Here is a 21,086-nt window from a genome sequence, read left to right on the forward strand (position 1 = left end):
CACAATAAAATTATTGAGTTTTGAGCCATAAAAAATAAAGCACTTTTCCAAGAATTAGAGTGCTGGGTACAGTTAGATATTTCTTCAGTTATTTCAGACATTATTTATCACTAGACTATCATTGTCACAGATGCTTTAACATATTTTACGTGGCAAGTATTCAGCATCTCGTGTTTTGCATTAGTAACATTCAAAGTGTTTATTCAAATATTTGGAAATTCCTGGTCTTCTGTATTGTTTTGATGATCAGACATGTTAAAATACTAATTAGCTTTCATGTGTTAGTAAAGTGTAAGTTTTTAGAAGAATAACAGAGTAGGGGAGAATGGTGAGTTAGTTTTTACCTGATAAATACAATTTTTATTGTCTCAGATACATTTAAAATACCACCTTTGGAATTAAAGTTTTTATTAATGCTATTTATATTTAACCTCTTGTTAAATTCTCAATCATAATTTGTATTTCCATTTTAAACCAGTTGTTTTAGGAATAGCTGATTTAAAGGAAAAAGCAACCAATTGATTTTCTCTTTCAGATACCGCAATTTTGATCAGCCTCACCGATTTTATGTAGCTGATGTCTACACTGATCTTACCCCTCTCAGTAAATTTCCTTCCCCTGAATATGAAACATTTGCAGAATATTATAAAACAAAGTATAACCTTGACCTGACCAATCTCAACCAGCCACTGCTAGATGTAGACCACACATCTTCCAGGTAAGAGCTCCAGGAGTGCCATTTCCACTGTACTTGAAGTGTTCTTTGCAGAAGTGTTACTCTGTGCCCCTGTGCACCAGTGACATTAGAAGGCATTGGCACAAAACCTAGCCGAGGGAGTCAGCCAGTACCATAGATGTGATTTGTAGGCACAGCTGGAAAACTACCATGACATATATATTTCCATCTGTTTGATGAATTCCTTTTGAATTTTGTAGACTTAATCTTTTGACACCTCGACATTTGAATCAGAAGGGAAAAGCACTTCCTCTAAGCAGTGCTGAAAAGAGGAAAGCCAAATGGGAAAGTCTGCAGAATAAACAGGTAATGAATTATTACTGGCATACTTTTTTTTTTTTTTTTGGTGCTGGTACTGGGGCTCAGGCACTGTCCTGCTGAGCCACATGTCCAGCCCTTTTTGTGCTGGTTATTTTTATGTCCAATGCAGGCTAGGTGGTGGTGATCTATTTTCAGCTGCTTTCCATAGCTAGAACAAAAGATGCATGCCATTGGGCCCAGTGCTTGGTTGAGGAAGGGTCTCAGAAACTTCTCTGCCTAGGTTAGCCTCGAACTATGATCCTCTCCATGTCAGCTTCCCAAGTAGCTAGGATTATAGTGAGAGCCACTGGTGCTCAGCTTACTTATTAATTGAAGACTGTTTCAATGATACATTATCAGATTATCTGGGTGATTTATAATTTTGGGGAAGCCACCCAGCCCTTAGACTTTATTTCATGCCATCTTCAGTAAATTTTGAGAGTTTTGCTTTATCTGTGGACCATTGTTGTAATTACATTGTGAAATCTTCCTCATAAATCCTATTTAGACTTGAAGGATTCCACTTAGACTTGAAAGATTACTGTTTTCAAATACTTTCTAAAATTAGCTTTTATAGCATTTTTTATTTTTATCCTCATCCATGAGTGTGAAATAACCTTAATTTTCTTTTTTTTTATTCTGTGCCTGCACACTTGATCATGTATGTTTACATTTTGTATTGATCTACTCAGTTGTTTCCTTACTAACAGATCCTGGTTCCAGAACTCTGTGCTATACATCCAATTCCAGCATCACTGTGGAGAAAAGCAGTTTGTCTCCCCAGCATCCTTTACCGCCTTCACTGCCTTCTGACTGCAGAGGAGCTAAGAGCGCAGACAGCCAGCGATGCTGGCGTGGGTGTCAGATCCCTTCCTGCGGATTTTAGGTATGCCAGATGCTGTAGTCAGAAAGAGCATAGGTTGTGAAGTCCTACGTGCAACAGAATGGAATCAACTTAAAATTTTATTTTTCTGTTGACTTAAATGACTGAAGGAAAACATAGATGTTTAATGCATTGTCTGGCATGGTAGGTAAATCACCAGCACTCTGGGTCACCAGGCCCTCCGTTCTTGAAGGTGAGAGGTAGGCAGAATTAATGTCCTTTTTTCAGTGGTGACATTGAAATGGGAGTGCAAACAGTTAAGACTGCCTTTCTCTTCTTTTTTTTTTTTTTTGCTAGTCCTGGGGCTTGAACTCAAGGCCTGGGCACTGTCCCTGAGTTTCTTTTGTTCAAACCTAACACTCTACCACTTGAGCCACAGAGCCACTTCTGGCTTTTTCTGTGTATGTGATATTGAGGAATCAAACCCAGGGCAGGGCAGGCTGGGATATAGCTCAGTGGCAATGCACTTGCTTAGCAAATACAACATCCTGGGTTCGATTCCAAGTACCAAAAAAGAAAAAGCAAAAAAAAAAAAAAGTTAAAAAAACATAAAAGTATATTGTGTGTACTTTTGTCTTCACTGTTTTCTTCCCATTAGTAGACTATTCTGGGAAGTTTTTTTGCTCATCCATTGAAATTAATTTCATTTACCCAATAGAAAAACCAGATGGCTCTCAGGATTGAAAGGACTTTAAGCACAATGTGAATACTGTTATTTGTACTTAATACAGTGTGAAACATCAGTTCAAATGATATTCCAGTGATATTCCTGTATTAACTCATTACTTCTCAGGATACTCTGGTGTGGTAGTTGCTGTTGGCTGCATTACAAAAGCAGAGGCTGAGGCCAAGCAGCAATGAAAGTTGTCCAGAATTGCTTGGCTGATTGATCAGAGGTCTGGGTTCCACCATAAAGTCTGTGCCTCCGAGTCCTGCAGGCCACTTTCGTGCCTGATCTGCTGAACCACTGTGCTGTGCTCTGGGGCAGTCATTAAAGCAGCAACATCCTGCTTATTATAATTGACCTAGTGTAGAATTTCACATTATGTCCTATTCTGACTTAGAACTTGTTTCTCTTCTAAACTAGGGAGTATTTCTCATATCGTTGCTTTTTAGTTCAAAATGCTATCACTAGTCCTTTTGCAAAATTGTAAAAAAATGTCTTTGCAGGTATCCCAACTTAGATTTTGGGTGGAAAAAATCGATCGACAGCAAATCCTTCATCTCAATTTCTAACTCCTCTTCGGCTGAAAATGATCATTACTGTAAGCACAGCACAATTATAGTCCCTGGAAATGCTGCACATCAAGGTGCTAATAGAACCTCCTTAGAAAACCACGACCAAATGTCTGTGCCCTGCAGAACGCTACTCGGCGGGTCCCCTGGTAAGCTCCAGATTGAAGTCTCCACAGATCTGACAGCAATTAATGGTCTTTCTTACAATAAAAACCTTGCCAATGGCAGTTACGATTTAGCTAACAGAGACTTTTGCCAAGGAAATCAGCTGAATTACTACAAGCAGGAAATACCTGTACAACCAACTACCTCATATCCCATTCAGAATTTATACAATTATGAGAACCAGCCCAAGCCCAGCGATGAATGTCCTCTACTGAGTAATAAATACCTTGGTGGAAATGCTAACAAATCTACCTCAGATGGAAGTCCCGCAGTGGCCACGAGGCCTGGCACTGCTACGGCCAGTGCTGTTGATACACTCAAGGACAGGATGGACCGAGAGCAGGGCCCACCTGCTGGGCTGTCCTCGAGGACGCTTGGCCCTAATCCTGGGCTCATTCTTCAGGCTTTGACTCTGTCAAATGCCAGTGATGGATTCAACCTGGAGCGGCTTGAAATGCTTGGTGACTCCTTCTTAAAGCACGCCATCACCACCTATCTCTTTTGCACTTACCCTGACGCTCACGAGGGCCGCCTTTCATACATGAGAAGCAAAAAGGTAAGATGCAATGCTCTCTGCTTGAGCAGGGAATTGGTCCGTGGGCCTGAAAGTGGTTGGAAGGGTGGAGAAACTTCAGAAGATGGGGGGCAAGTGCCGCTCTGGACAGAGATTGCTCAGGCCACTCGGGCTGCCCCACCCTTCTACCAGACCAGCTAGAATTAAGCCGCCAGCAGGGGTCAGGTGCTTTCTGCTGATGACAGCTCAGGTTTGGGGGTTAGCTGATATATTTACAAGTATTCTTGTCTCACTGTAAGTATTTGTGAATGTTTATTTTCAGCTTACTTATCAACAGATAAGTTCGAATAAACCTCATGGTACAAGCACTTGTGGCCCAAATCCTAGGCACAGAAGTTAATTGGGGGAGCAAGGAGGAGGAACAGGTAGACACAGTAGTGAGATGCCATCTTTTCTGGCAGAACTCTGCCACATTCCAGGATTCCTGCAGGGCAGAGTCCCGGGCTTCAGAGACTACAGGTACCCTCCAGTGTTGAGCAGAAGAAGCCACATTGAGAGCAGTTGCTGATGGTTCCAAGGAAGGGTGTGCTCCTATACCTTGTGTGGGAGAATAATGAATAAAAGAGGTGCTGGAGCTCCCTTAGCCAACACTACCCTCCCAGCACACAGAGGAAGGAGCATCACCCGAGAGTCAGAGAGGGCGCTCATGAAGGAAGGAAGCTTAGAGTCTTCTGTGTCCCCTACCCCCCACCCCACTGGAACTGAGCAAAGGGAGCTGAACATAGGCTCTGAGTGGGGCCACACAGGGCCGTGTGGAGATAGAAGATAGCTGGGCAGAGGCTTGTGCCGGTGGGGCTGAGCCGGAGCCAGGCTGAGGACTTGCACCTAGTGCGAATGCTCTGGAACTCTTGAAGGATGTTTGAGCACAGAACTGTAAATATTAGTGAGATGATCTCTTAAAATACTAGTCTGGTAGCAGACTAGCCATCAGAACACCCCAACCAAAGGCAGAAGCTGAATGTGAGTTCTGTGTGTGACCGCAGCAGACACCCTTGAGCTAACTGTTTGGAGAGGTGTATGCTTTCATTATCCCAGAGCAGAGATAGGGCACCAGGGTGGAGGCTGGCCTTGCCTTGCCCCAGGGCACGTGGCAAGCCAGGGGCAGAGCTGAGATTGAGCCCACACAGAGCTGCTTTGAGGAACTTGGTTTTCACTGTTCCCTTCTGATTCTGCCCAGCCCCAGGCATAGCTCGGGCCCTGTACAAATGTCCTCTCAAGTCTTTCTCCCCGCTGGGCTCTGTGGGGCAGCTACCACAGTCCCATTTTGCACTAAGTGTGCTCAGCCCGTGGGAGGGCAGGCGCTCTCATCCCAGAGAACCTGAGACAGACTGGGAATGCCCACGAATCTGTGTGGGCTGGAAGGCTGGGGACCGCAGCAGGAGTGGGAATGCAGGGAGTTATTTAAGGTTGGGGGTTGTAGACCTCTGGGAATATCATGTGGAGAAGTTCAGGTAATTGTGAATTTAGGAGTCCAGTTTGGTTTTGGAAGATAGGTCTCCTTAACTTAAGTAAATGAGTTTTCACAGGGATGGTTGCAGGAAGGAAGTACAAGGCTGAGCAGGAGTACAAAGAAAGAAGCAGCACTGTTCAGTAAGAATAGCCCATTTGGTTAGAAAGGCAGTAACTTCCACTGGCAAAGTGTGTCCACTCATCGGATCAGCCCCCCCTGTGTTTCTGCAGAACACCTGTCCCTGCCTTCATTGCTGAGAAGGCCTGTTCAGAGGGCTCCTCCTTGGAGGGCTCTGGCCACACGCTGCCTGCTTCCCTTACTCCATGCTTTGCCCTTGCCCAGCCCTGTCCACACTCATCCCTCTGCCTCCGCTGATACTCTTCTCTCACCTGCTCACCTGTTGGATTCTTTCTGCCTCCTGTGAGTTTTGCCTGTTACCAAGACCCTCTCTGCCTGTTACCAAGACCCTTCACTCTGTTCTGCTCCATTTCCACCAGCTCTGGACATGCTTTCCTTCCTTAGGGTACTTTGTTCTCATAGCACAAGGGAGCCCAGCACTTACTTGTATCGGTTCCTCTGTAGGCAGCTAGGAGATTGCTTTAACCCTGAATGCTGGTTCCTACAGGCTCTTTTTCCAACAGTCTACTATGTACTCCACGAGAACTGTTCTTCTGGCCTCGGACTGGTTCCTGCTGGGCTTCCTAGCCAAGGGCCTCCCCCAGGCAGGTACTTGGTCTGTAGCTGCTGAGTCACAGGGACAGAGCTCATGAATTCTTCAATAGCAAGTCTGAGAAAATGGAATTGAGGTCAACAGTTCTAGACCAGAGTCTCCAAGAAAAAAACTAGAGAGAACTACAAAGATTGGAGCAAATTAGGGAGGGGATAGAAAAGAAAATTGAAATTGACCAGAGGGTAAATAATAAGACTGTTTCATTGATGTGAATAAACAAATGCTTTTTGTTAGCTTTTGTTCCATTTAAAAATGGTTGGACAACAATGTCATAAAAAGTTATCCAAAACAAAAGATAATTTTTGAGAGAATGTTATAATTAAATTACATTTCTGTCTTAGATTCTAGGGAAATCAAAATTGTTTTAGCTCTGTGCATTGCCAATTTTTACTAGAAAATCTGTAACTAGCATTGATAGCATTTATAACTAGAAATTTGTAAGTAGAGATTATCCCTTTCATTGAGAATATTGTGACATCTCGATTTTATTGGTGTGGACTCTTCTTGTCTTCTTTGATAGTTCTAGTTAGCAGTTTGTATCATACATCATCAAGTTGTTTGCAAGCTCTGAAATGGAATTGTTCCTTTTAACTCATTTATTGTATGTTTGTGTATAATAGATTTTAATAGACTGCATTTTATATTCAGAAACACCAGAGAATATAGAACACGGGAATTTGAAATTCTTATCCCATCATGCATGGCCGTTATAATGAAGAACATTTAGACTGTGCTAAGTGGCCCATGCGTGGTTTGCTAGACCATTTATGGCTAAGTGTCTTGTGCATTTTTTTCTGCTGAAGGTCAGCAACTGTAACCTGTATCGCCTTGGCAAGAAGAAGGGCCTGCCCAGCCGCATGGTGGTATCCATATTTGACCCCCCCGTGAATTGGCTTCCCCCTGGCTATGTGGTAAATCAAGACAGAAGCAACTCCGATAAGTGGGGGAGAGATGAAATGGTAGGTTTTCCCTGGTTGCCTTGTAAGTCAAGACAAAAGGAATACAGATAAGTGGGGGAAAGATGAAATGGTAGGTTTTTGGGGGAGCTGAAGAATTTTGGTTGGTTTTTTGTTGTTGTTGTTGGTGGTGGTTTGTTTCCCTTCCATGGTATGTTTACAATACAGAAGATAGTTGATATATTGAATAATTTCTTTAAATTGACTATCTTTTCTTTGTATTTAGAGGATGATTTTGTTACCTTCCTTTTTCAGAGGCAGAAGATTTTATGTTTTGATTTAAAAAGAAAAGCTAACTAACCTCTCCCAGTTTCCTTTCTTTTTCCTATTCTTTTGAACAAAATGACTTTCCTTGACCTGTGATTGCCATGCCATGGGTGAAATAATTCATTTCAGTACCAGCTAGCTTTGCTAGCTCAGGGCTTTCTCAGGACTGTTTTCTTCTCCTGTGATCTAAAGAAATGCCACCGTCCCTAAGGTTGTAATCTGGTGGAAATAACTTCAGCCTTGCTAATAATGGCTTTGGAAGACTTCGAGTATTAGCAGCCCTGCTTCCCTTTGTCTTGTTTGGAGGCCACCAGGGGGCAGCTGGGAGGCCTCAGCATAGCTGACCAACTCTGGCTGAGGCTGCGAGCTCCTGAGCCCCTCCCTCCTCACCGCCACAGCTATCCTGGCAGCTTTCTTTCCTGGGCTCACTTCTCACTCATGAGTAACTGGCTTGTGATACTTCATTTCCAAAGAAATGTTGTATTTTCAAAATAGTATTTCTTTTGTTTCTGACATGCCTATCCTAGATAAATCTTAAATATTTACAGGGTTAACTTACTCCACAACTATGCTGATTTCTGCTTGTCGAGTGTTTTCCCTTGTTCTTGTTTGTTTTGTGTCTTTGCTTTTTTGTACTTGTTTGACAGTGCTTGGGTTTGAACTTGGGGGCCTGTACTACTTGAGCCTTACCTCTAGTCCTTTTCTGTTGTTGTTATTTGAGACTGAGTTCTATCGTGTAACTCTGACTGATGTTGAACTCGAGATCCTCCTGCCTCAGTCTCCTGAGTGGATTATAGTTGTGCTCTACCACTCCTGGCTTGTTGGACATATAATTCTTATAGCATTTGACTTATCACATAAATGGAACTTACCTGGAAAAACATTAAGATAACAGTTAAAGGCAAGTTAGGTTGGAAAACTGACATTACCTACTGATTTAGAATACATAGAATCTCCGAAAGCAGGTCAATTTTGAACATTAGGAAACATGCTGTATTTTTTCTGAAGAAAAGCTCCAATAACAATAATAATAATCCTGGCTGGGAAAGTGGTCTAGTGGTAGAGTGCTTGCCCAGCATGCATGAACCCCTAGCTCAATTCCTCGGTACCACATAAACAAAGCCATAAGTGGCGGTGTGGCTCAAGTGGTAGAGTGCTAGCCTTGAGTCAAAGGAAGCTCAGGGACAGTGCCTAGGCTCTGAGTTCCAGCCCCAGGACTGGCAAAGAATAAAAAAGAAAAAAAAATAATCCTCTATTAATGTCGTTTCATGATATTATTGACTCTTCAAAAATATCACATAAAAGTGATATTACCATGTTGATTTGGTTTGGATTTGTAAAGAGTTCTTGTTTTCCTTAGTGTTCCTGCAGCTTGGCACTTTGGTTCTTGGGACACATTGAAAACACTGCTCAGACTTTAACTTAGGGAGTCACAGGTTCTGCAGTAGCCATTTGCATTCTGTTTGAAACCATGATGACTTTTTGTTGTTGTTGTTGGTCCTGGGGCTTGAACTCAGCCTGGGCACTGTCTCTGAGCCTCTCTGTACTAAAGGCTAGCGCTCTACCACTTGAGCCACAGCACCACTTTTAGCTTTTCTGTTTATGATGGTGCTGAGGAATCAAACCTCATGCATGCGAGGCAAGCACTCTACCACTGAGCCACCTTCCCAGCCCCTGCCATGGTGCTTTTGATCTGCCCTTCCTGTTCTCCCACCTGGCTTGTCCCTTTAGCAGACTGGTATCGGTGGTGGCACCTTGGCATGTGAAGGTCTCCTGGGAGAAAGGGTGGTGGTAACTCCATAGAACCTCATTTTGTGAGATTGAACCTACTCCTTGGTGGATGAAGATGCTGAAAATCAGGCTTTATTAGTCTTTTTGCTCATCGTCAGGCTGTTTATTTGTGATATAACTATTCTTTTGTGTTAGCATTAGCTTTTGGTAGCACCTTACTAGAGATTTTTTTACAAGGATTTAAAACAAATTTTTATAAATTATTCAGCCTGAGGTTTTAAATTGCAACTTGTCCTGTTTGGTCTTAAGAACCAAACAATAGTCAAAACCATCTCATGTTACCTTGGAAAAATACAGAGGTTGACAGGAAATAGTTCCTTGAGGTCTGCCACTGGAGTTTTTTTTTAGTATTCCTCCTTATTTGTCAAAAGTTTCATTTTTTAATTAAAAAACAGTGAGCAATACAGTTATATGTTTAGCCTCTCTGCTGTGATTTCTTTTCCTTTTTAAACAAATACAGTGTTTCAATCTCTTTTGAATCTGGTTTAAAATTAGCTGTTTTTCTACTTTTAAAATGCTTGACAAAAAGTTTGAAAATATTTTTTTCTGAGTACTCCAGAAAGTTGTTATATACAGTTAAAATTGAAGCATACCCTCCTGCTTTGCTCCAAAAGTAAAGTGGTATTGTGTGTTCTGTTTGTGTGTGTGTATGTGTGTGTGTGTGTGTGTGTGTGTGTGTGTGTGTGTGTGTGTGTGTGTGTGTGTGTACCCATGTGTGCTGATATGTTTACTGTGTAACAGGAATTGGGCTTCTTTTAGCATTGCACAAAAATTCTACCTTTATTGTAACTTCCTCCATTATTAAGGTTGTCATTCACAAATAAGCTTTTGCCAAAGTAATTGGAATTAGCAAAGATCTTTTGACAGAAATTGAGTTGTTGTGTTTCATGTTAGTGTAAGTTTTCTGCTATTTTTGTCAGTTATGCTGTAATGTGTTACCCTGATCACTACAGCTCAAAGCAGAGGGAAAGAGTGATTTCTCAGTTCAATGCTCATTTTTATTTTTAAGCAAAACAGTTTAATCTTAGGTTGTAGCAAATGTCTTGTGATTTGCAATGGAAATAGAGAGATAAAGCATCATAAAATCCTTCTGCACAATCTTAGTGTTATAAAGTTTTGAAGATAATTTCATCTGTTTTTATATTATATTCTTAATTGAAAATACAATGCTCTTTTACCTGGAATTTCATTCTATTCACTTGGAAATCTTTTTGGAAGTCAGTTCACGTGTTTTAGAGATCGTGGGTGGGGGCTTGTGCGGCCCTCGGTGCAAGGCCCTCAGTCAGCCTTCCCCGGAGACTTGCCCTCGTGGACGTTCATTTGAACTTTATGTCCTTGTTCAGGACTCGTAACTTACAGCTTTCTATTGCGTAAAGGTCATTTTATAACCTAGAAAATGAACATTCAAAGAACATGTTTTACTTTGTTTATATGATTAAATAACTTATTTTATGTTAATTGAAAACAAATGGCCATGATTTTAAAGTTGCCTTTCAGTATTTGTGGTTGTCATTTGAAATTATCCATAACCCTTGCTTTTATTGAGTTTCAAACCCTTTTAAAAACAGCAGCTATGTTTCCCCTCCTTCTTCATCCCCCGTTTCAGACAAAAGACCGCCTGCTGGCAAATGGCAAACTGGATGAGGACTGTGAGGAGGAGGAAGAAGAGGAGGAGGAAGAAGAAGAGGAGGAGGAGGAGGATTTGCCTTGGAGGGCTCCCAAGGAAGAGGCCGAGTATGAAGATGACTTCCTGGAGTACGATCAAGAGCACATTCAGTTTATAGACAACATGTTGATGGGGTCAGGAGCTTTTGTAAAGAAAATTTCTCTCTCTCCCTTTTCCACCACTGATTCTGCATATGAATGGAAAATGCCCAAAAAATCCTCCTTAGGTAATATGCCATTTGCACCGGACTTGGAGGATTTCGACTATAGCTCCTGGGATGCAATGTGCTATCTGGACCCCAGCAAAGTTGTTGAAGAGGACGACTTCGTGGTGGGGTTCTGGAATCCGTCCGAAGAGAACTGTGGGGTTGACACGGGGAAGCAGTCACTCTCCTACGACCTGCACACAGAGCAGTGCATTGCCGACAAGAGCATAGCAGACTGCGTGGAGGCCCTGCTGGGCTGCTACCTGACCAGCTGCGGGGAGAGGGCAGCACAGCTTTTCCTCTGCTCGCTGGGGCTGAAGGTGCTCCCGCTAATGAAAAGGACTGCCCGGGACCTCGGCGGCAGCCAACAAAGGAGCCCTTTAGGGAGCTCCGCCACAGCCCCAGCGGCCGGCCCCCGCTCTGCAGGACGGACCGGCCTGGAATACGGCTCCCTGAAGATCCCACCCAGGTGTATGTTTGACCACCCAGATGCAGATAAAACCCTCAACCACCTGATATCGGGCTTTGAGAACTTCGAGAAGAAGATCAGCTACAGATTCAAGAACAAGGCTTACCTTCTGCAGGCCTTCACACACGCCTCCTACCACTACAACACCATCACAGGTAAGGAGCCCACACCATGCCGGCCCTGACCCGGAAACGCTGCCTGGTGCATAATTTGGGTCTTATAAAAAATGATCTATGCACGGGCAGTCTGAGTGCTTAATATGTGCGGTTGGGCGAGAGCTAGAGAAAAGAGAAAGATCTTTGTTTTCCTATCTTTTGGGGGAGGAAGAACTGCTTAGAAACTTGGACAGTGGTGATCTTGCACACTTTCCCTGATTTCATTTTATGTGCTGCATGGAGAGATTTAAGCTATAGCATTTCGTGTATTTACCGTCTGCTTCCACTCATGCTTTCTTCCTGCACATTCAGTGCTGCGTAGGGATCTTAATTGATCCTCGGCTTTCCTTTCCCTCCTAGATGTGTCAGAGGCCCTCTTGAGTTTTTTAAACCTAAAGACAGGAAAGTTAGTAGACACGGTTTCACAGGAAAGCTGGCTCTGCTGTCATGTTTAGGTGTTTGTTGTGCTCTGTTCAATTCTTTTATTTAGTATGCTCTTAACCCATAAGGATTGCAAGAAGATTAGCTTCACCTTGTGACTCAGTTTTGTTTTCTCTACATGGATGGTACATGCTTGAATCTAGAGTGCCCAAACAAGTCCAGAGTTGTAGTTTCTGGAATAAAAGCAGTGTAGGCTAAGACGATCTGTAAAGTTTAAAACCAAAAGAGAATGACTGATTCTGGTTAGGAAACTGGCTTACTGAGTAAAGGCTGCCTTTCTTTGTGGGGAAGTGAACAGGCACCCGGCTTCCATACTGCTTTATACCCTCTGCTGGAGCCCTGAAGGCCAGCCTCTGCCTGCCTGTCTGCCTCAGTTTCCTCTTCTAATCATGGTGAGAAAACTAAGATGTTGCCTAGCTCTGAGAGTCTCTCACATCTTGACAGCCATTTTTGCCGAGGTCCTTGTTCAGTTCTGCAACTCTTCTTTCTCAGTGTCTTGGCTTGGATCAGAGTCAGTATTTCCAGCTTATGTTGAGAAGAGGGTCCTCTTTTTCCAGCTGTCACTGTGTAACCTGTGTGGCCAGGTGTGGTGAGAAGAGGTGTCACTTATCCACACATTCCAGAGTATGACAGTGTGCAGTGAGGGCAGCAGAGCAGTGTGTGCCACACATGGCGTAACTCAGGTGACAGTGCCCATGGGGCCCAGAGCCTGCCCGGCCAGCAGTGACCAGAGACAGTGTGCTCGAGATGGCACCTGGAAAATCATTTTTTTCCTGACAGGCATTTGAAACTTTTGACCCTCGTTTGTACGCATGTGTATGTGTATAATATGTGTGTATGTGCCTTAAGTTGACATTAAAACCTAATTTCCAGAGGCTTTAGTAAGCCGTTGAGTGTAATCTCATGGAGGAAGATGGGGTGTTTGATGATGACCCGAGGCAGCGTCTCTAGAGTGAGGCCAGGGTGCCGAGGGTGAGTGGTGTCACGCAGCCGCTGCTTCCTCTCTGCTCCTCGTGCAGATTGTTACCAGCGCTTAGAATTCCTGGGAGATGCGATTTTGGACTACCTCATAACCAAGCACCTTTATGAAGACCCTCGACAGCACTCCCCAGGGGTCCTGACTGACCTGCGCTCCGCTCTGGTCAACAACACCATCTTCGCGTCGCTGGCTGTGAAGTATGACTACCACAAGTACTTCAAAGCTGTCTCCCCCGAGCTCTTCCACGTCATCGATGACTTCGTGCAGTTCCAGTTGGAGAAGAATGAGATGCAGGGCATGGATTCTGAGGTTAGTACTGTTTGAAAATACATCAAGGAAGCCATCCAGCCAGAAGTCCCAGTCACTTGAGCTCTGGCTTCATGACTGACCCGAGGGACCACTGAAGGCCAGGGCCAGGTGGCTGCAAGTCACACGCTTTCTCTAGAGAACAGAAAGGCCCTTCAGGAACTCAGGTGGCCCTGAGACCTGCCTGCCCTCTCCATGACCACGAGGCCCTTCAGGCAGGAGGAGGAGTGGGCTTTCCAGTTACTTCCTGTTCTTGGCCCTTGGTAAGATCCTAGGGTTGAGTCAGCAAGCCACACAAGTGCACCTCCTTTCCACCCCTGGATAGGTCACTCCTCCATCTCTGTGTGTTTTAGTGGGTTCGAACACTGGCTGGTGTCACAGGTAAGCCTCACAAGAGTGTGTTCTGCTTTAATTGAAGTGGGGAGATCTCGTTTTGAAACCAAACTTCTTCTAGACACTGGCACTCGAGAGGCATCTCTTGAGACTTTGGCCGGAGGTTCTCTGGTGACCAGCGAGTGCCGACATGTGTGCCCCCAGCTTCACAGGGAAGGTGTTGCTCAGGCCCTCATCTCCTCCACCTCAGCGCTCATCTGCCTTGGAGGCACTAGGAGAGCACTCATGTTGTTTGCTTGTTTCTGTAGATTTTTTTCAAAGAGTCAAAGGATTTGTTCCTGATTGTTCTTGCTTTCCTTTGTACCGTCTCTCTAATTATCTCCAAGTGTTGTTGGGAGTAGTAGAGTCCTTTGGCTTTTGTGGGTCTGGGACTTCAGCTGTGGGGCAGATAACACTGAAGGAAGTCTGTGCACAGCTCATGTTCCCACTTGTCTTGTGCTCTTCTCCACAGCCAGCGGTCAAGCCCCGGGGAAACTCCACCTACACGTCTTCCACTCCTGGGGTCAGGCTTTGGGACACAGACACCCAAGCTCTAGATGGGAGGGACGTGTTACAATTTAAGTTCTCTTTGGATACCAGGGAGCATACTGATCCTGCTAGCTTTTGTTCATTTCTTCTCTTTGTTTGTATAAACATATGTGTAGAAGTTACAAAAACGTATGGGAATGTCGTGGTCTGGCTTTTCTAGTTCAGTATTTGATCTTGAGGAAGTCTCTCTCTCTCTTGCAGGCCTTCATGTCCTCAGCTGTGAAGTAAGAATAACACTTGCTAAGTTCTAGAATTCCTTTCTGTTCCCCAACCGTGAGATGCGAGCACTAAGTCAGTATTGCAAATCTATAGAGCTTGGTGTGGCTAAGCAATTCATTTAAAGTTAATATGTCCCTCTATGTTTGGTATCCTTTTTCCCAAAGACTGCTTATTAAATTAGAAAATACAGGTAAACCAGAACATTAATTGAAGTTGTCAAATTATGCTTCCTCAGAAATAAGCACAGTGAGCATTTGCGATGCACCGTACCACTGTGAGGCATGGAGGGGAACTGTTGTGTCAGACGGTGGGTCTGTCCTCTTCCTGTGTGTGCTGGGCCGACAGGCATGACTGCTGGCATACGGTCGCTAGTATCGTGGGCCTCGTTTCTGTAAATGCCCTTTATGGATGTCTTTGATTAGGGCTTTTAGTAAATATAGGTGCGCTGAATAGATTGATATACCCAGTTACCTTTCTAAGAGAAGTTTCTAGGGACAGAATTTCAGTATCAAAGAATTGTGGATTTAAAAAAGTGTTTTCATATATATAGATAAACACATAAGATTTTAGCCTGTGCATCAGGAACTTTATTATAGTGAACTTGTGTTAAGTGATTTAATGAAAAGGAAGCCTGGAGGGAAACCCTTCCAGAACGAACTTCCCTGTCAAAGTGACAGAACAGTGCCGTGCTGTTCTGGGGAGCCTCTGCCCCCGTGTCGAGTACATTTGAAGAAGTGGTTTTCCACACATTGACTATCTCCAATGGTGTTGTACTGGCTTATGTTTTAATTTAGTAGCAAATTTTTTCCCCTTTGCTAGATGTAGACTACTAAATGGAGGTGGAGATTTTTTCTTCTTTGTGAATAGCAGATATGCCCTGGATTCTTTGTGTTGTTGCTCTTGTTGAAGAAATGATTCTTTTAAAAAATCATTACAAATGGGCTCTGTGCTTACATGTCACGCTCTCTGTAACAGCTCAGGAGGTCCGAGGAGGACGAGGAGAAAGAAGAAGACATTGAAGTTCCAAAGGCCATGGGGGATATCTTCGAATCCCTCGCTGGCGCCATCTACATGGACAGCGGCATGTCTCTGGAGACCGTGTGGCAGGTGTACTATCCCATGATGCGCCCGCTCATAGGTATGGCCGGCTCTGCTCGGGTGAGGCCAGACCAGCCTGCAAAAATACCCCAAGCCTGTGACTCAAGTCCCTCTTCCATTTTGATTACAGAAAAGTTTTCTGCAAATGTGCCTCGTTCTCCGGTGAGAGAATTGCTTGAAATGGAACCAGAAACCGCCAAATTTAGGTAAGGAGAAAATGTGGGGGAGGGGAGGGACGAGCTACCTAAAAGCAAGAAATTCTCAAAGGTACCACCAAGCAGTTATCCTGAGAAATATTTACACTGGGGTGCACTCTTATCCAATTTCCACCCCTCAGTCAGATTGACTGCTCTTTTTCTTCGTTTTGTTTTCATAAAGGAAAGCTGAGTTTGGGACGAAACGGCGGCCCTGTGGGCAACGTGCTTTAGTCCCAAGGCCCGCTTCCTTTGTGCCGTGTCTGCTCAAACTTGGGACTCTCGGCCCAAGAGTGCCCGCACCACGCTGACTGACAATAATAATAAATACTTCTGCCTGCTAATTCAAGCTGTCTGGACTTTTTACAGCCCGGCGGAGAGAACTTACGACGGGAAGGTCAGAGTCACCGTGGAAGTCGTAGGAAAGGGGAAATTTAAAGGTGTCGGCCGGAGTTACAGGATCGCCAAATCTGCTGCAGCGAGAAGAGCCCTCCGCAGCCTCAAAGCTAGCCAGCCCCAGCTTCCCGGCAGCTGACCCGTCGTGAGCTTCGGAGCAAGAAGCAGGACTGAGGGGAGGGGTCCGCACCCCAGGGATGATTGCGCATTGGTCCTGAGCAGAATGAATCGAAGGCAGAATCTAAAGTTTGTTTGATAACAAGATAGATAACAGAATAAAAACATTTAACGTAATGTATAAAATTTTTGGAACTAATTGTAGTTTTAGTTTTTTGCGCAAACACAATCTTGTCTTCTTTCCTCACTTCTGCTTTGTTTAAATCACAAGAGTGCTTTAATGATGACATTTAGCTAGTGTTCTAAGTACTGATAGACAGGTTTCTTTGTTGTTGTTGTTTTTTTTTCGTTGTTTTGGGTTGGGTTTTTTTTTTGTGTGTTTTTGTGTGTGTGTGTGTGTGTTGCATCTGTTTCTGTCAGCTTTGCTTAGTGTTAGAAGACCATGGAGCTCAACGCTCCTCTATCCTCCAGTCCCACAGAGCCCCAACCATGCTGAGCTTGTGCAGCGGTGGCCACTGAACCATCAGGAGCAAGACCGTGCCCGGGCCGCCTCTGTCCACCAGCTGTGCTCGGCCGGTTGCTGTGGCACTTAGTAATAATAAGGGACAGTTTAGCCACCATTGGCTGGCGCGTTGGTGAATCAACGCTGTTTCCGATGCCACATAGTCCTAAAAAGGTTCTTGCCTTAAAAGTGAAAACTTCATGGCTATTCTTCTTTAATTCTTATTATCTTTGGAACCAGTTGTTTTGTATCTCCTTGATTTGATTAGGTGTGAGATGCTGAGACCGAGATGGACAGCTCACCGTACACTTGTAACATATTGCAGGATCATGCTAGAATCTGTCACGTGTACCGAAGACATTTTAAAAAGCAGATAGCGTAATAAAAAATTAATCTGGGGTAAATATTCTATTTTACAAAAAAATAAAATAAAACCCTCCTGCTAGAGAATTCCACTGGTGGAATTTCTGTGGCAAAGAATTTTGCCTGTAGGCTGTTGCTCTAACAAGTACCCGTAGACATATGACCCCTCAGAATGCTGCAGACTTTCTATGGACCGCTGCTCACTTGGAAGCAGGGAGCCTGCTCCTGCCTGCTCTGGGAGCCCCTCCCCAGGCTCCCGCCAGGTTGCATGCGTACCTCCCCTAGCCAGGCCATGCTGTCAGCGACACAAACTTTAACCTTTGCCATAAACTGCCATCGTTTTGATACATCTGTGATTTTAGTCACTAACTTAAACTAGCTCATTATTTCCATCTTGGGAAAAAGGAAACAAAAATTAGGCTTTTGCCTAAGTTTCTTTAATTAGACTCATAGGCACTCTTCACTTAAATACCTCAGTTTTTCTTTCCTTTTTGCATGCATTTTTTCCCCCTGTTTGGTGCTATGTTTATGTATTATGCTTGAAATTTTATTTTATTTTTTGCACTGTAACTATAATACCTCTTAATTTACCTTTTAAAAAGCTATGGGTTGGTCTTGCACTCCCAGCATACCAGTGGAGGTTTGCTGCAATTTGCCCGGTTAATTATGCTTGAAGTGTAAGAAAGCTGAGCCCAGGAGCGAGTGCAGGGGCTGAGCACACGAGGCCTTCTTTGCCTGCATGTCCTTCTGGAGTTGAGATGAATGCTGCATTTCTGTTTTCATCTACAAGTGGCCTCTGTGCACCTGCAGAGAAATGCCTATGTGGATGCAGACTCGAGGCTGCCAGCTCCACCCTCCCCCCATACACACCCCCCTCCCCCGCACCCTGAAGGAGGGGGAGATGGAGCTTCTCGCTGGTTGTTTGGAGATCTCAATTACTGAATGATTTTTTAAGCAAATTAATAAGTGACTCATTTTTAAAATACTCTAATTTTGAACTTTAGATGTCTGTCTGAAATTTTTTTAAGCAACATTAACATGAGAGATCACAGCAAGTGAAAACCAAGCGATTCTTAACCTGCATAACTGTCTAATTGCACAGTGGCCGGACATCCTTGGTTTTGCTGCTGAGGGGGGGCTTGTGGTCCCATCACAGGTCTCGATTTAGAAGCCCCTGGAGGCCAGGAGCCAAGGGCTTGGCATTGTGTCCATACGTTTATCTCACTGGTTAGGGAGTCTCTTGCTTCTTGGCACCAAAATCAGATTGTTTCACAATTATGATTTCCAGCATGAGGAAAATGCCTCAATATATTTTGTAACCTTTAAGAAGATGTATTTTGTTGTTGTTGTTGTTGTTGTTAATATTAAGAAGTTCAGACTTGGATATGGTTAGATTATCCATTCTCAGTGGTGCAAATTTCTTGCAACCATTCACAATGTCTTATCAGCCTCACGTTTTAGTTATTTCGTTGTTTTTATTTTGTCAGAGAAAAATAGCTGATACTAATTTGACTCACAGTTTGAAACATTCTCTGATCCCCTAGTGACCAAGTTAAAAAATAACAAGTTGCAGTTAGACATAGGAAATGGTTCTGAGCACGTCGGTCGGTCGTGCTGAGTGTTAATGCTGTGGAGTTTTCCCTGGGTTTGTTTGTTGCAATGTTTTGCATCTGTCAAGAAAAAAAATGCCCTTCTCTGTAGCCCTCCTTTAGGACTGTGTGTGACCCTCTCCCTCTCCTGCTCGGCTTGCCCGCTTTCCCAGTGTGAGGCAGAATGTAACACGGGGGCCAGCTGGTGGCGTGGCTGAGCCCCCGCCGGTGTGTAAGGACTGGTGAGGCACAACGTGGAAAAGCAATTGCAGAAATTCCTTGTGATGGTCGTGTGCAGCTTACTTGGCATGAACCTTCATTGTAAATGTCTTTTGTTTCTTTGATAACCTACTTTTCCGCAGTCCTAACTATGCTGCATTTGAAACCGCCTTTCCCCTCTGTTCTGTTCATGTAGCACAGGTCGGCATTGTTGCACTTGTACCACGCTTTACCTCATTTCAAGAAAAAAAAAATTCTTATACCTGAGAGAGGGGAAAAATGTGGTTTGGCCTTGCTGCTGTTTTGATTTACCGAATTTGAAAAAGATAATTGTCATGCCTGCAATGTGTGTCATATACTTGCACAACTTAAGTAGGTCATTTTTGTCTGTGGCATTTATACTGTTTGTGAAAATATGGCAGAGATTTGTTAACTGAATTCTTAATTATGTTTTTAAAATGTTAACATTTCTTTTACTTTATGTGAAGTGATTAAATTTAGAATGACCTCTCACACTCCTGTAATTATCCTCTAAATACTGATCCTTTTACTTTCTCAACAATAGCTTGTCCTCAGAGACGGGCAGACGGCAGACGCCCTGCCCTGAGTGGTGATGTGAGGGCCGCCCCTTCGTTCCGTTGGTTCCTTTCTAACAACCACTCCCCTGGCTGCCTGAAAGTCAAGGGAGGTCAGCGGTGAGGACGACCAGCCCAGCCACGGCTCTCCTCCGGGCCTTGTTGATTTAAACTCCCCTTGCTGGGCTAGGGCATCTAATCCTTCTGCATAGAACTTGAGCCAGCAAGCCAGGACTTCGGCATCCTCATGTAGCTAAAGCTGTGTTTGAGTCCTAGGCCAGCTGGCGTTGTCTGTGGAGGAGGAACTCAGGCCGCGAGTGTCACCTCTGGTTATTTTAATGACATCTACTTAGGTATATTTTTCCAACTGCTTTTCTGGAGTTGAATTATTTCTAAATAAATTCCTTTATTTTCTATTGTACATGAGAAGTTTTAAAGATACGTTTAAGACCAAGAATAGTGAGATGATTTTTCTGCGAGTAATAAGATGTAGGAATTTGCATTGGGGCCATTGTCTTGTCCACCAGCCGTGAAGGTGATTTTTTTTCCCAAGCTAGCTTGTGAGTATTTTCTAACCACTGTTTGTTCTTGACGATTGAAATTCTGCAGATGCACTTGGTTCGGGGCGGTCGCAGGTTGCACAGCAAAAGTGCAGATGGAGATGGGCAGGGAGGAGGGGCTCTCTGCTCTGCTCTGCTCTGCTCTGCTCTGCTCTGCCCTGCTCTGCTCTGCTCTGCTCTGCGCGGGGAAGGAAAGTGACTCAGATCACGAAACCCGCGCAGCACTGCTCCCTCATTGTCACGGCCGCAGCTCACCCAGCCAGCACACGGGCAAGCTGCAGCCTGCACCTTAGGGGTCTCAGCCCCCTAAGCTGGGGGGCTTCTTGGGTTTTGGTTTTTGTTTTGTAATAACTGTAGCCAAGCAAATCTCCAATAAAGTATGGTCTGTTCACTTGATATGTACTTTTATCTTGTTTTGTCTTTAACCAAGTGGGCGGTAACATTTAAATCATGACAGCAAGAACTGTCTCTACAATGCTTTCATTCCGCGGGGAGGTGTGTGAGAATGGATGTTTTGTGTGGGGGGAGGGGAGGGGCTGGTATTGGTGTCTGGATGTAGCATGAGTGCTTTTTGGCTGAATGCTTTTTTTCCCCTGAGCTTTTTTGGCTCTCTACCACTAGAACCTTAGCTCCACTTCCAACCTTTTGGTAGTTAATTGGGGCTAAGAATCTCACAGACTTGCCTGCCTTGGCTGGTTCTGATGGAGATCCTCAAGTCTCTGCTTCCTGAGTAGCTAGGATTCCAGGTGTGAGCCACCAGCGCATTATTTTAATAACATTTTGTTCCCCAGTTCTGCCTCCCGTCCACCTGTGGAGTCGCACGGGAGCAGCCATCTTTCTCCAGACTCAGGCAGCACCAGGGTGCCACCGCGGCCCAGCGCCGGGCGCCAGCTCCCTGGGCGGTGGATGATGTGCTTATTTTGAATCTGTGGACAGAACGTTTGTTTGAAGACTTTCAGGACACAGTTCCAGTATTGCTGCTTAAGAAAGAATTCTACTCTTTCAAGTTTTTCATCCACCCTTC

At 44.3% G+C, this 21,086-nt stretch overlaps 1 protein-coding gene across 3 annotated transcripts in view; it reads left to right on the forward strand.

Moving 5' to 3' along the window:
* Nucleotides 1-20,458, forward strand: part of LOC138833098 (endoribonuclease Dicer) — a 65,908-nt gene extending 45,450 nt beyond the window's left edge. For all 3 annotated transcript variants that reach the window (XM_070031418.1, XM_070031421.1, XM_070031420.1), the window contains 10 exons: nucleotides 536-718; nucleotides 937-1,042; nucleotides 1,747-1,922; nucleotides 3,090-3,876; nucleotides 6,878-7,033; nucleotides 10,695-11,583; nucleotides 13,044-13,312; nucleotides 15,425-15,587; nucleotides 15,678-15,753; nucleotides 16,111-20,458. In XM_070031418.1, coding sequence (XP_069887519.1) covers nucleotides 536-718; nucleotides 937-1,042; nucleotides 1,747-1,922; nucleotides 3,090-3,876; nucleotides 6,878-7,033; nucleotides 10,695-11,583; nucleotides 13,044-13,312; nucleotides 15,425-15,587; nucleotides 15,678-15,753; nucleotides 16,111-16,276 — 2,971 coding nt within the window. In that variant the 3' untranslated portion in view covers nucleotides 16,277-20,458. The remainder of the gene's footprint in view (nucleotides 1-535; nucleotides 719-936; nucleotides 1,043-1,746; nucleotides 1,923-3,089; nucleotides 3,877-6,877; nucleotides 7,034-10,694; nucleotides 11,584-13,043; nucleotides 13,313-15,424; nucleotides 15,588-15,677; nucleotides 15,754-16,110) is intronic.
* Nucleotides 20,459-21,086: the final 628 nt, after the last annotated feature.

The sequence above is a fragment of the Dipodomys merriami genome, unplaced genomic scaffold, assembly GCF_024711535.1.
Source record: "Dipodomys merriami isolate MVZ:Mamm:240054 unplaced genomic scaffold, mDipMer1.0.p SCAF_200, whole genome shotgun sequence".
In the NCBI taxonomy this organism is placed as follows: domain Eukaryota; kingdom Metazoa; phylum Chordata; class Mammalia; order Rodentia; family Heteromyidae; genus Dipodomys; species Dipodomys merriami.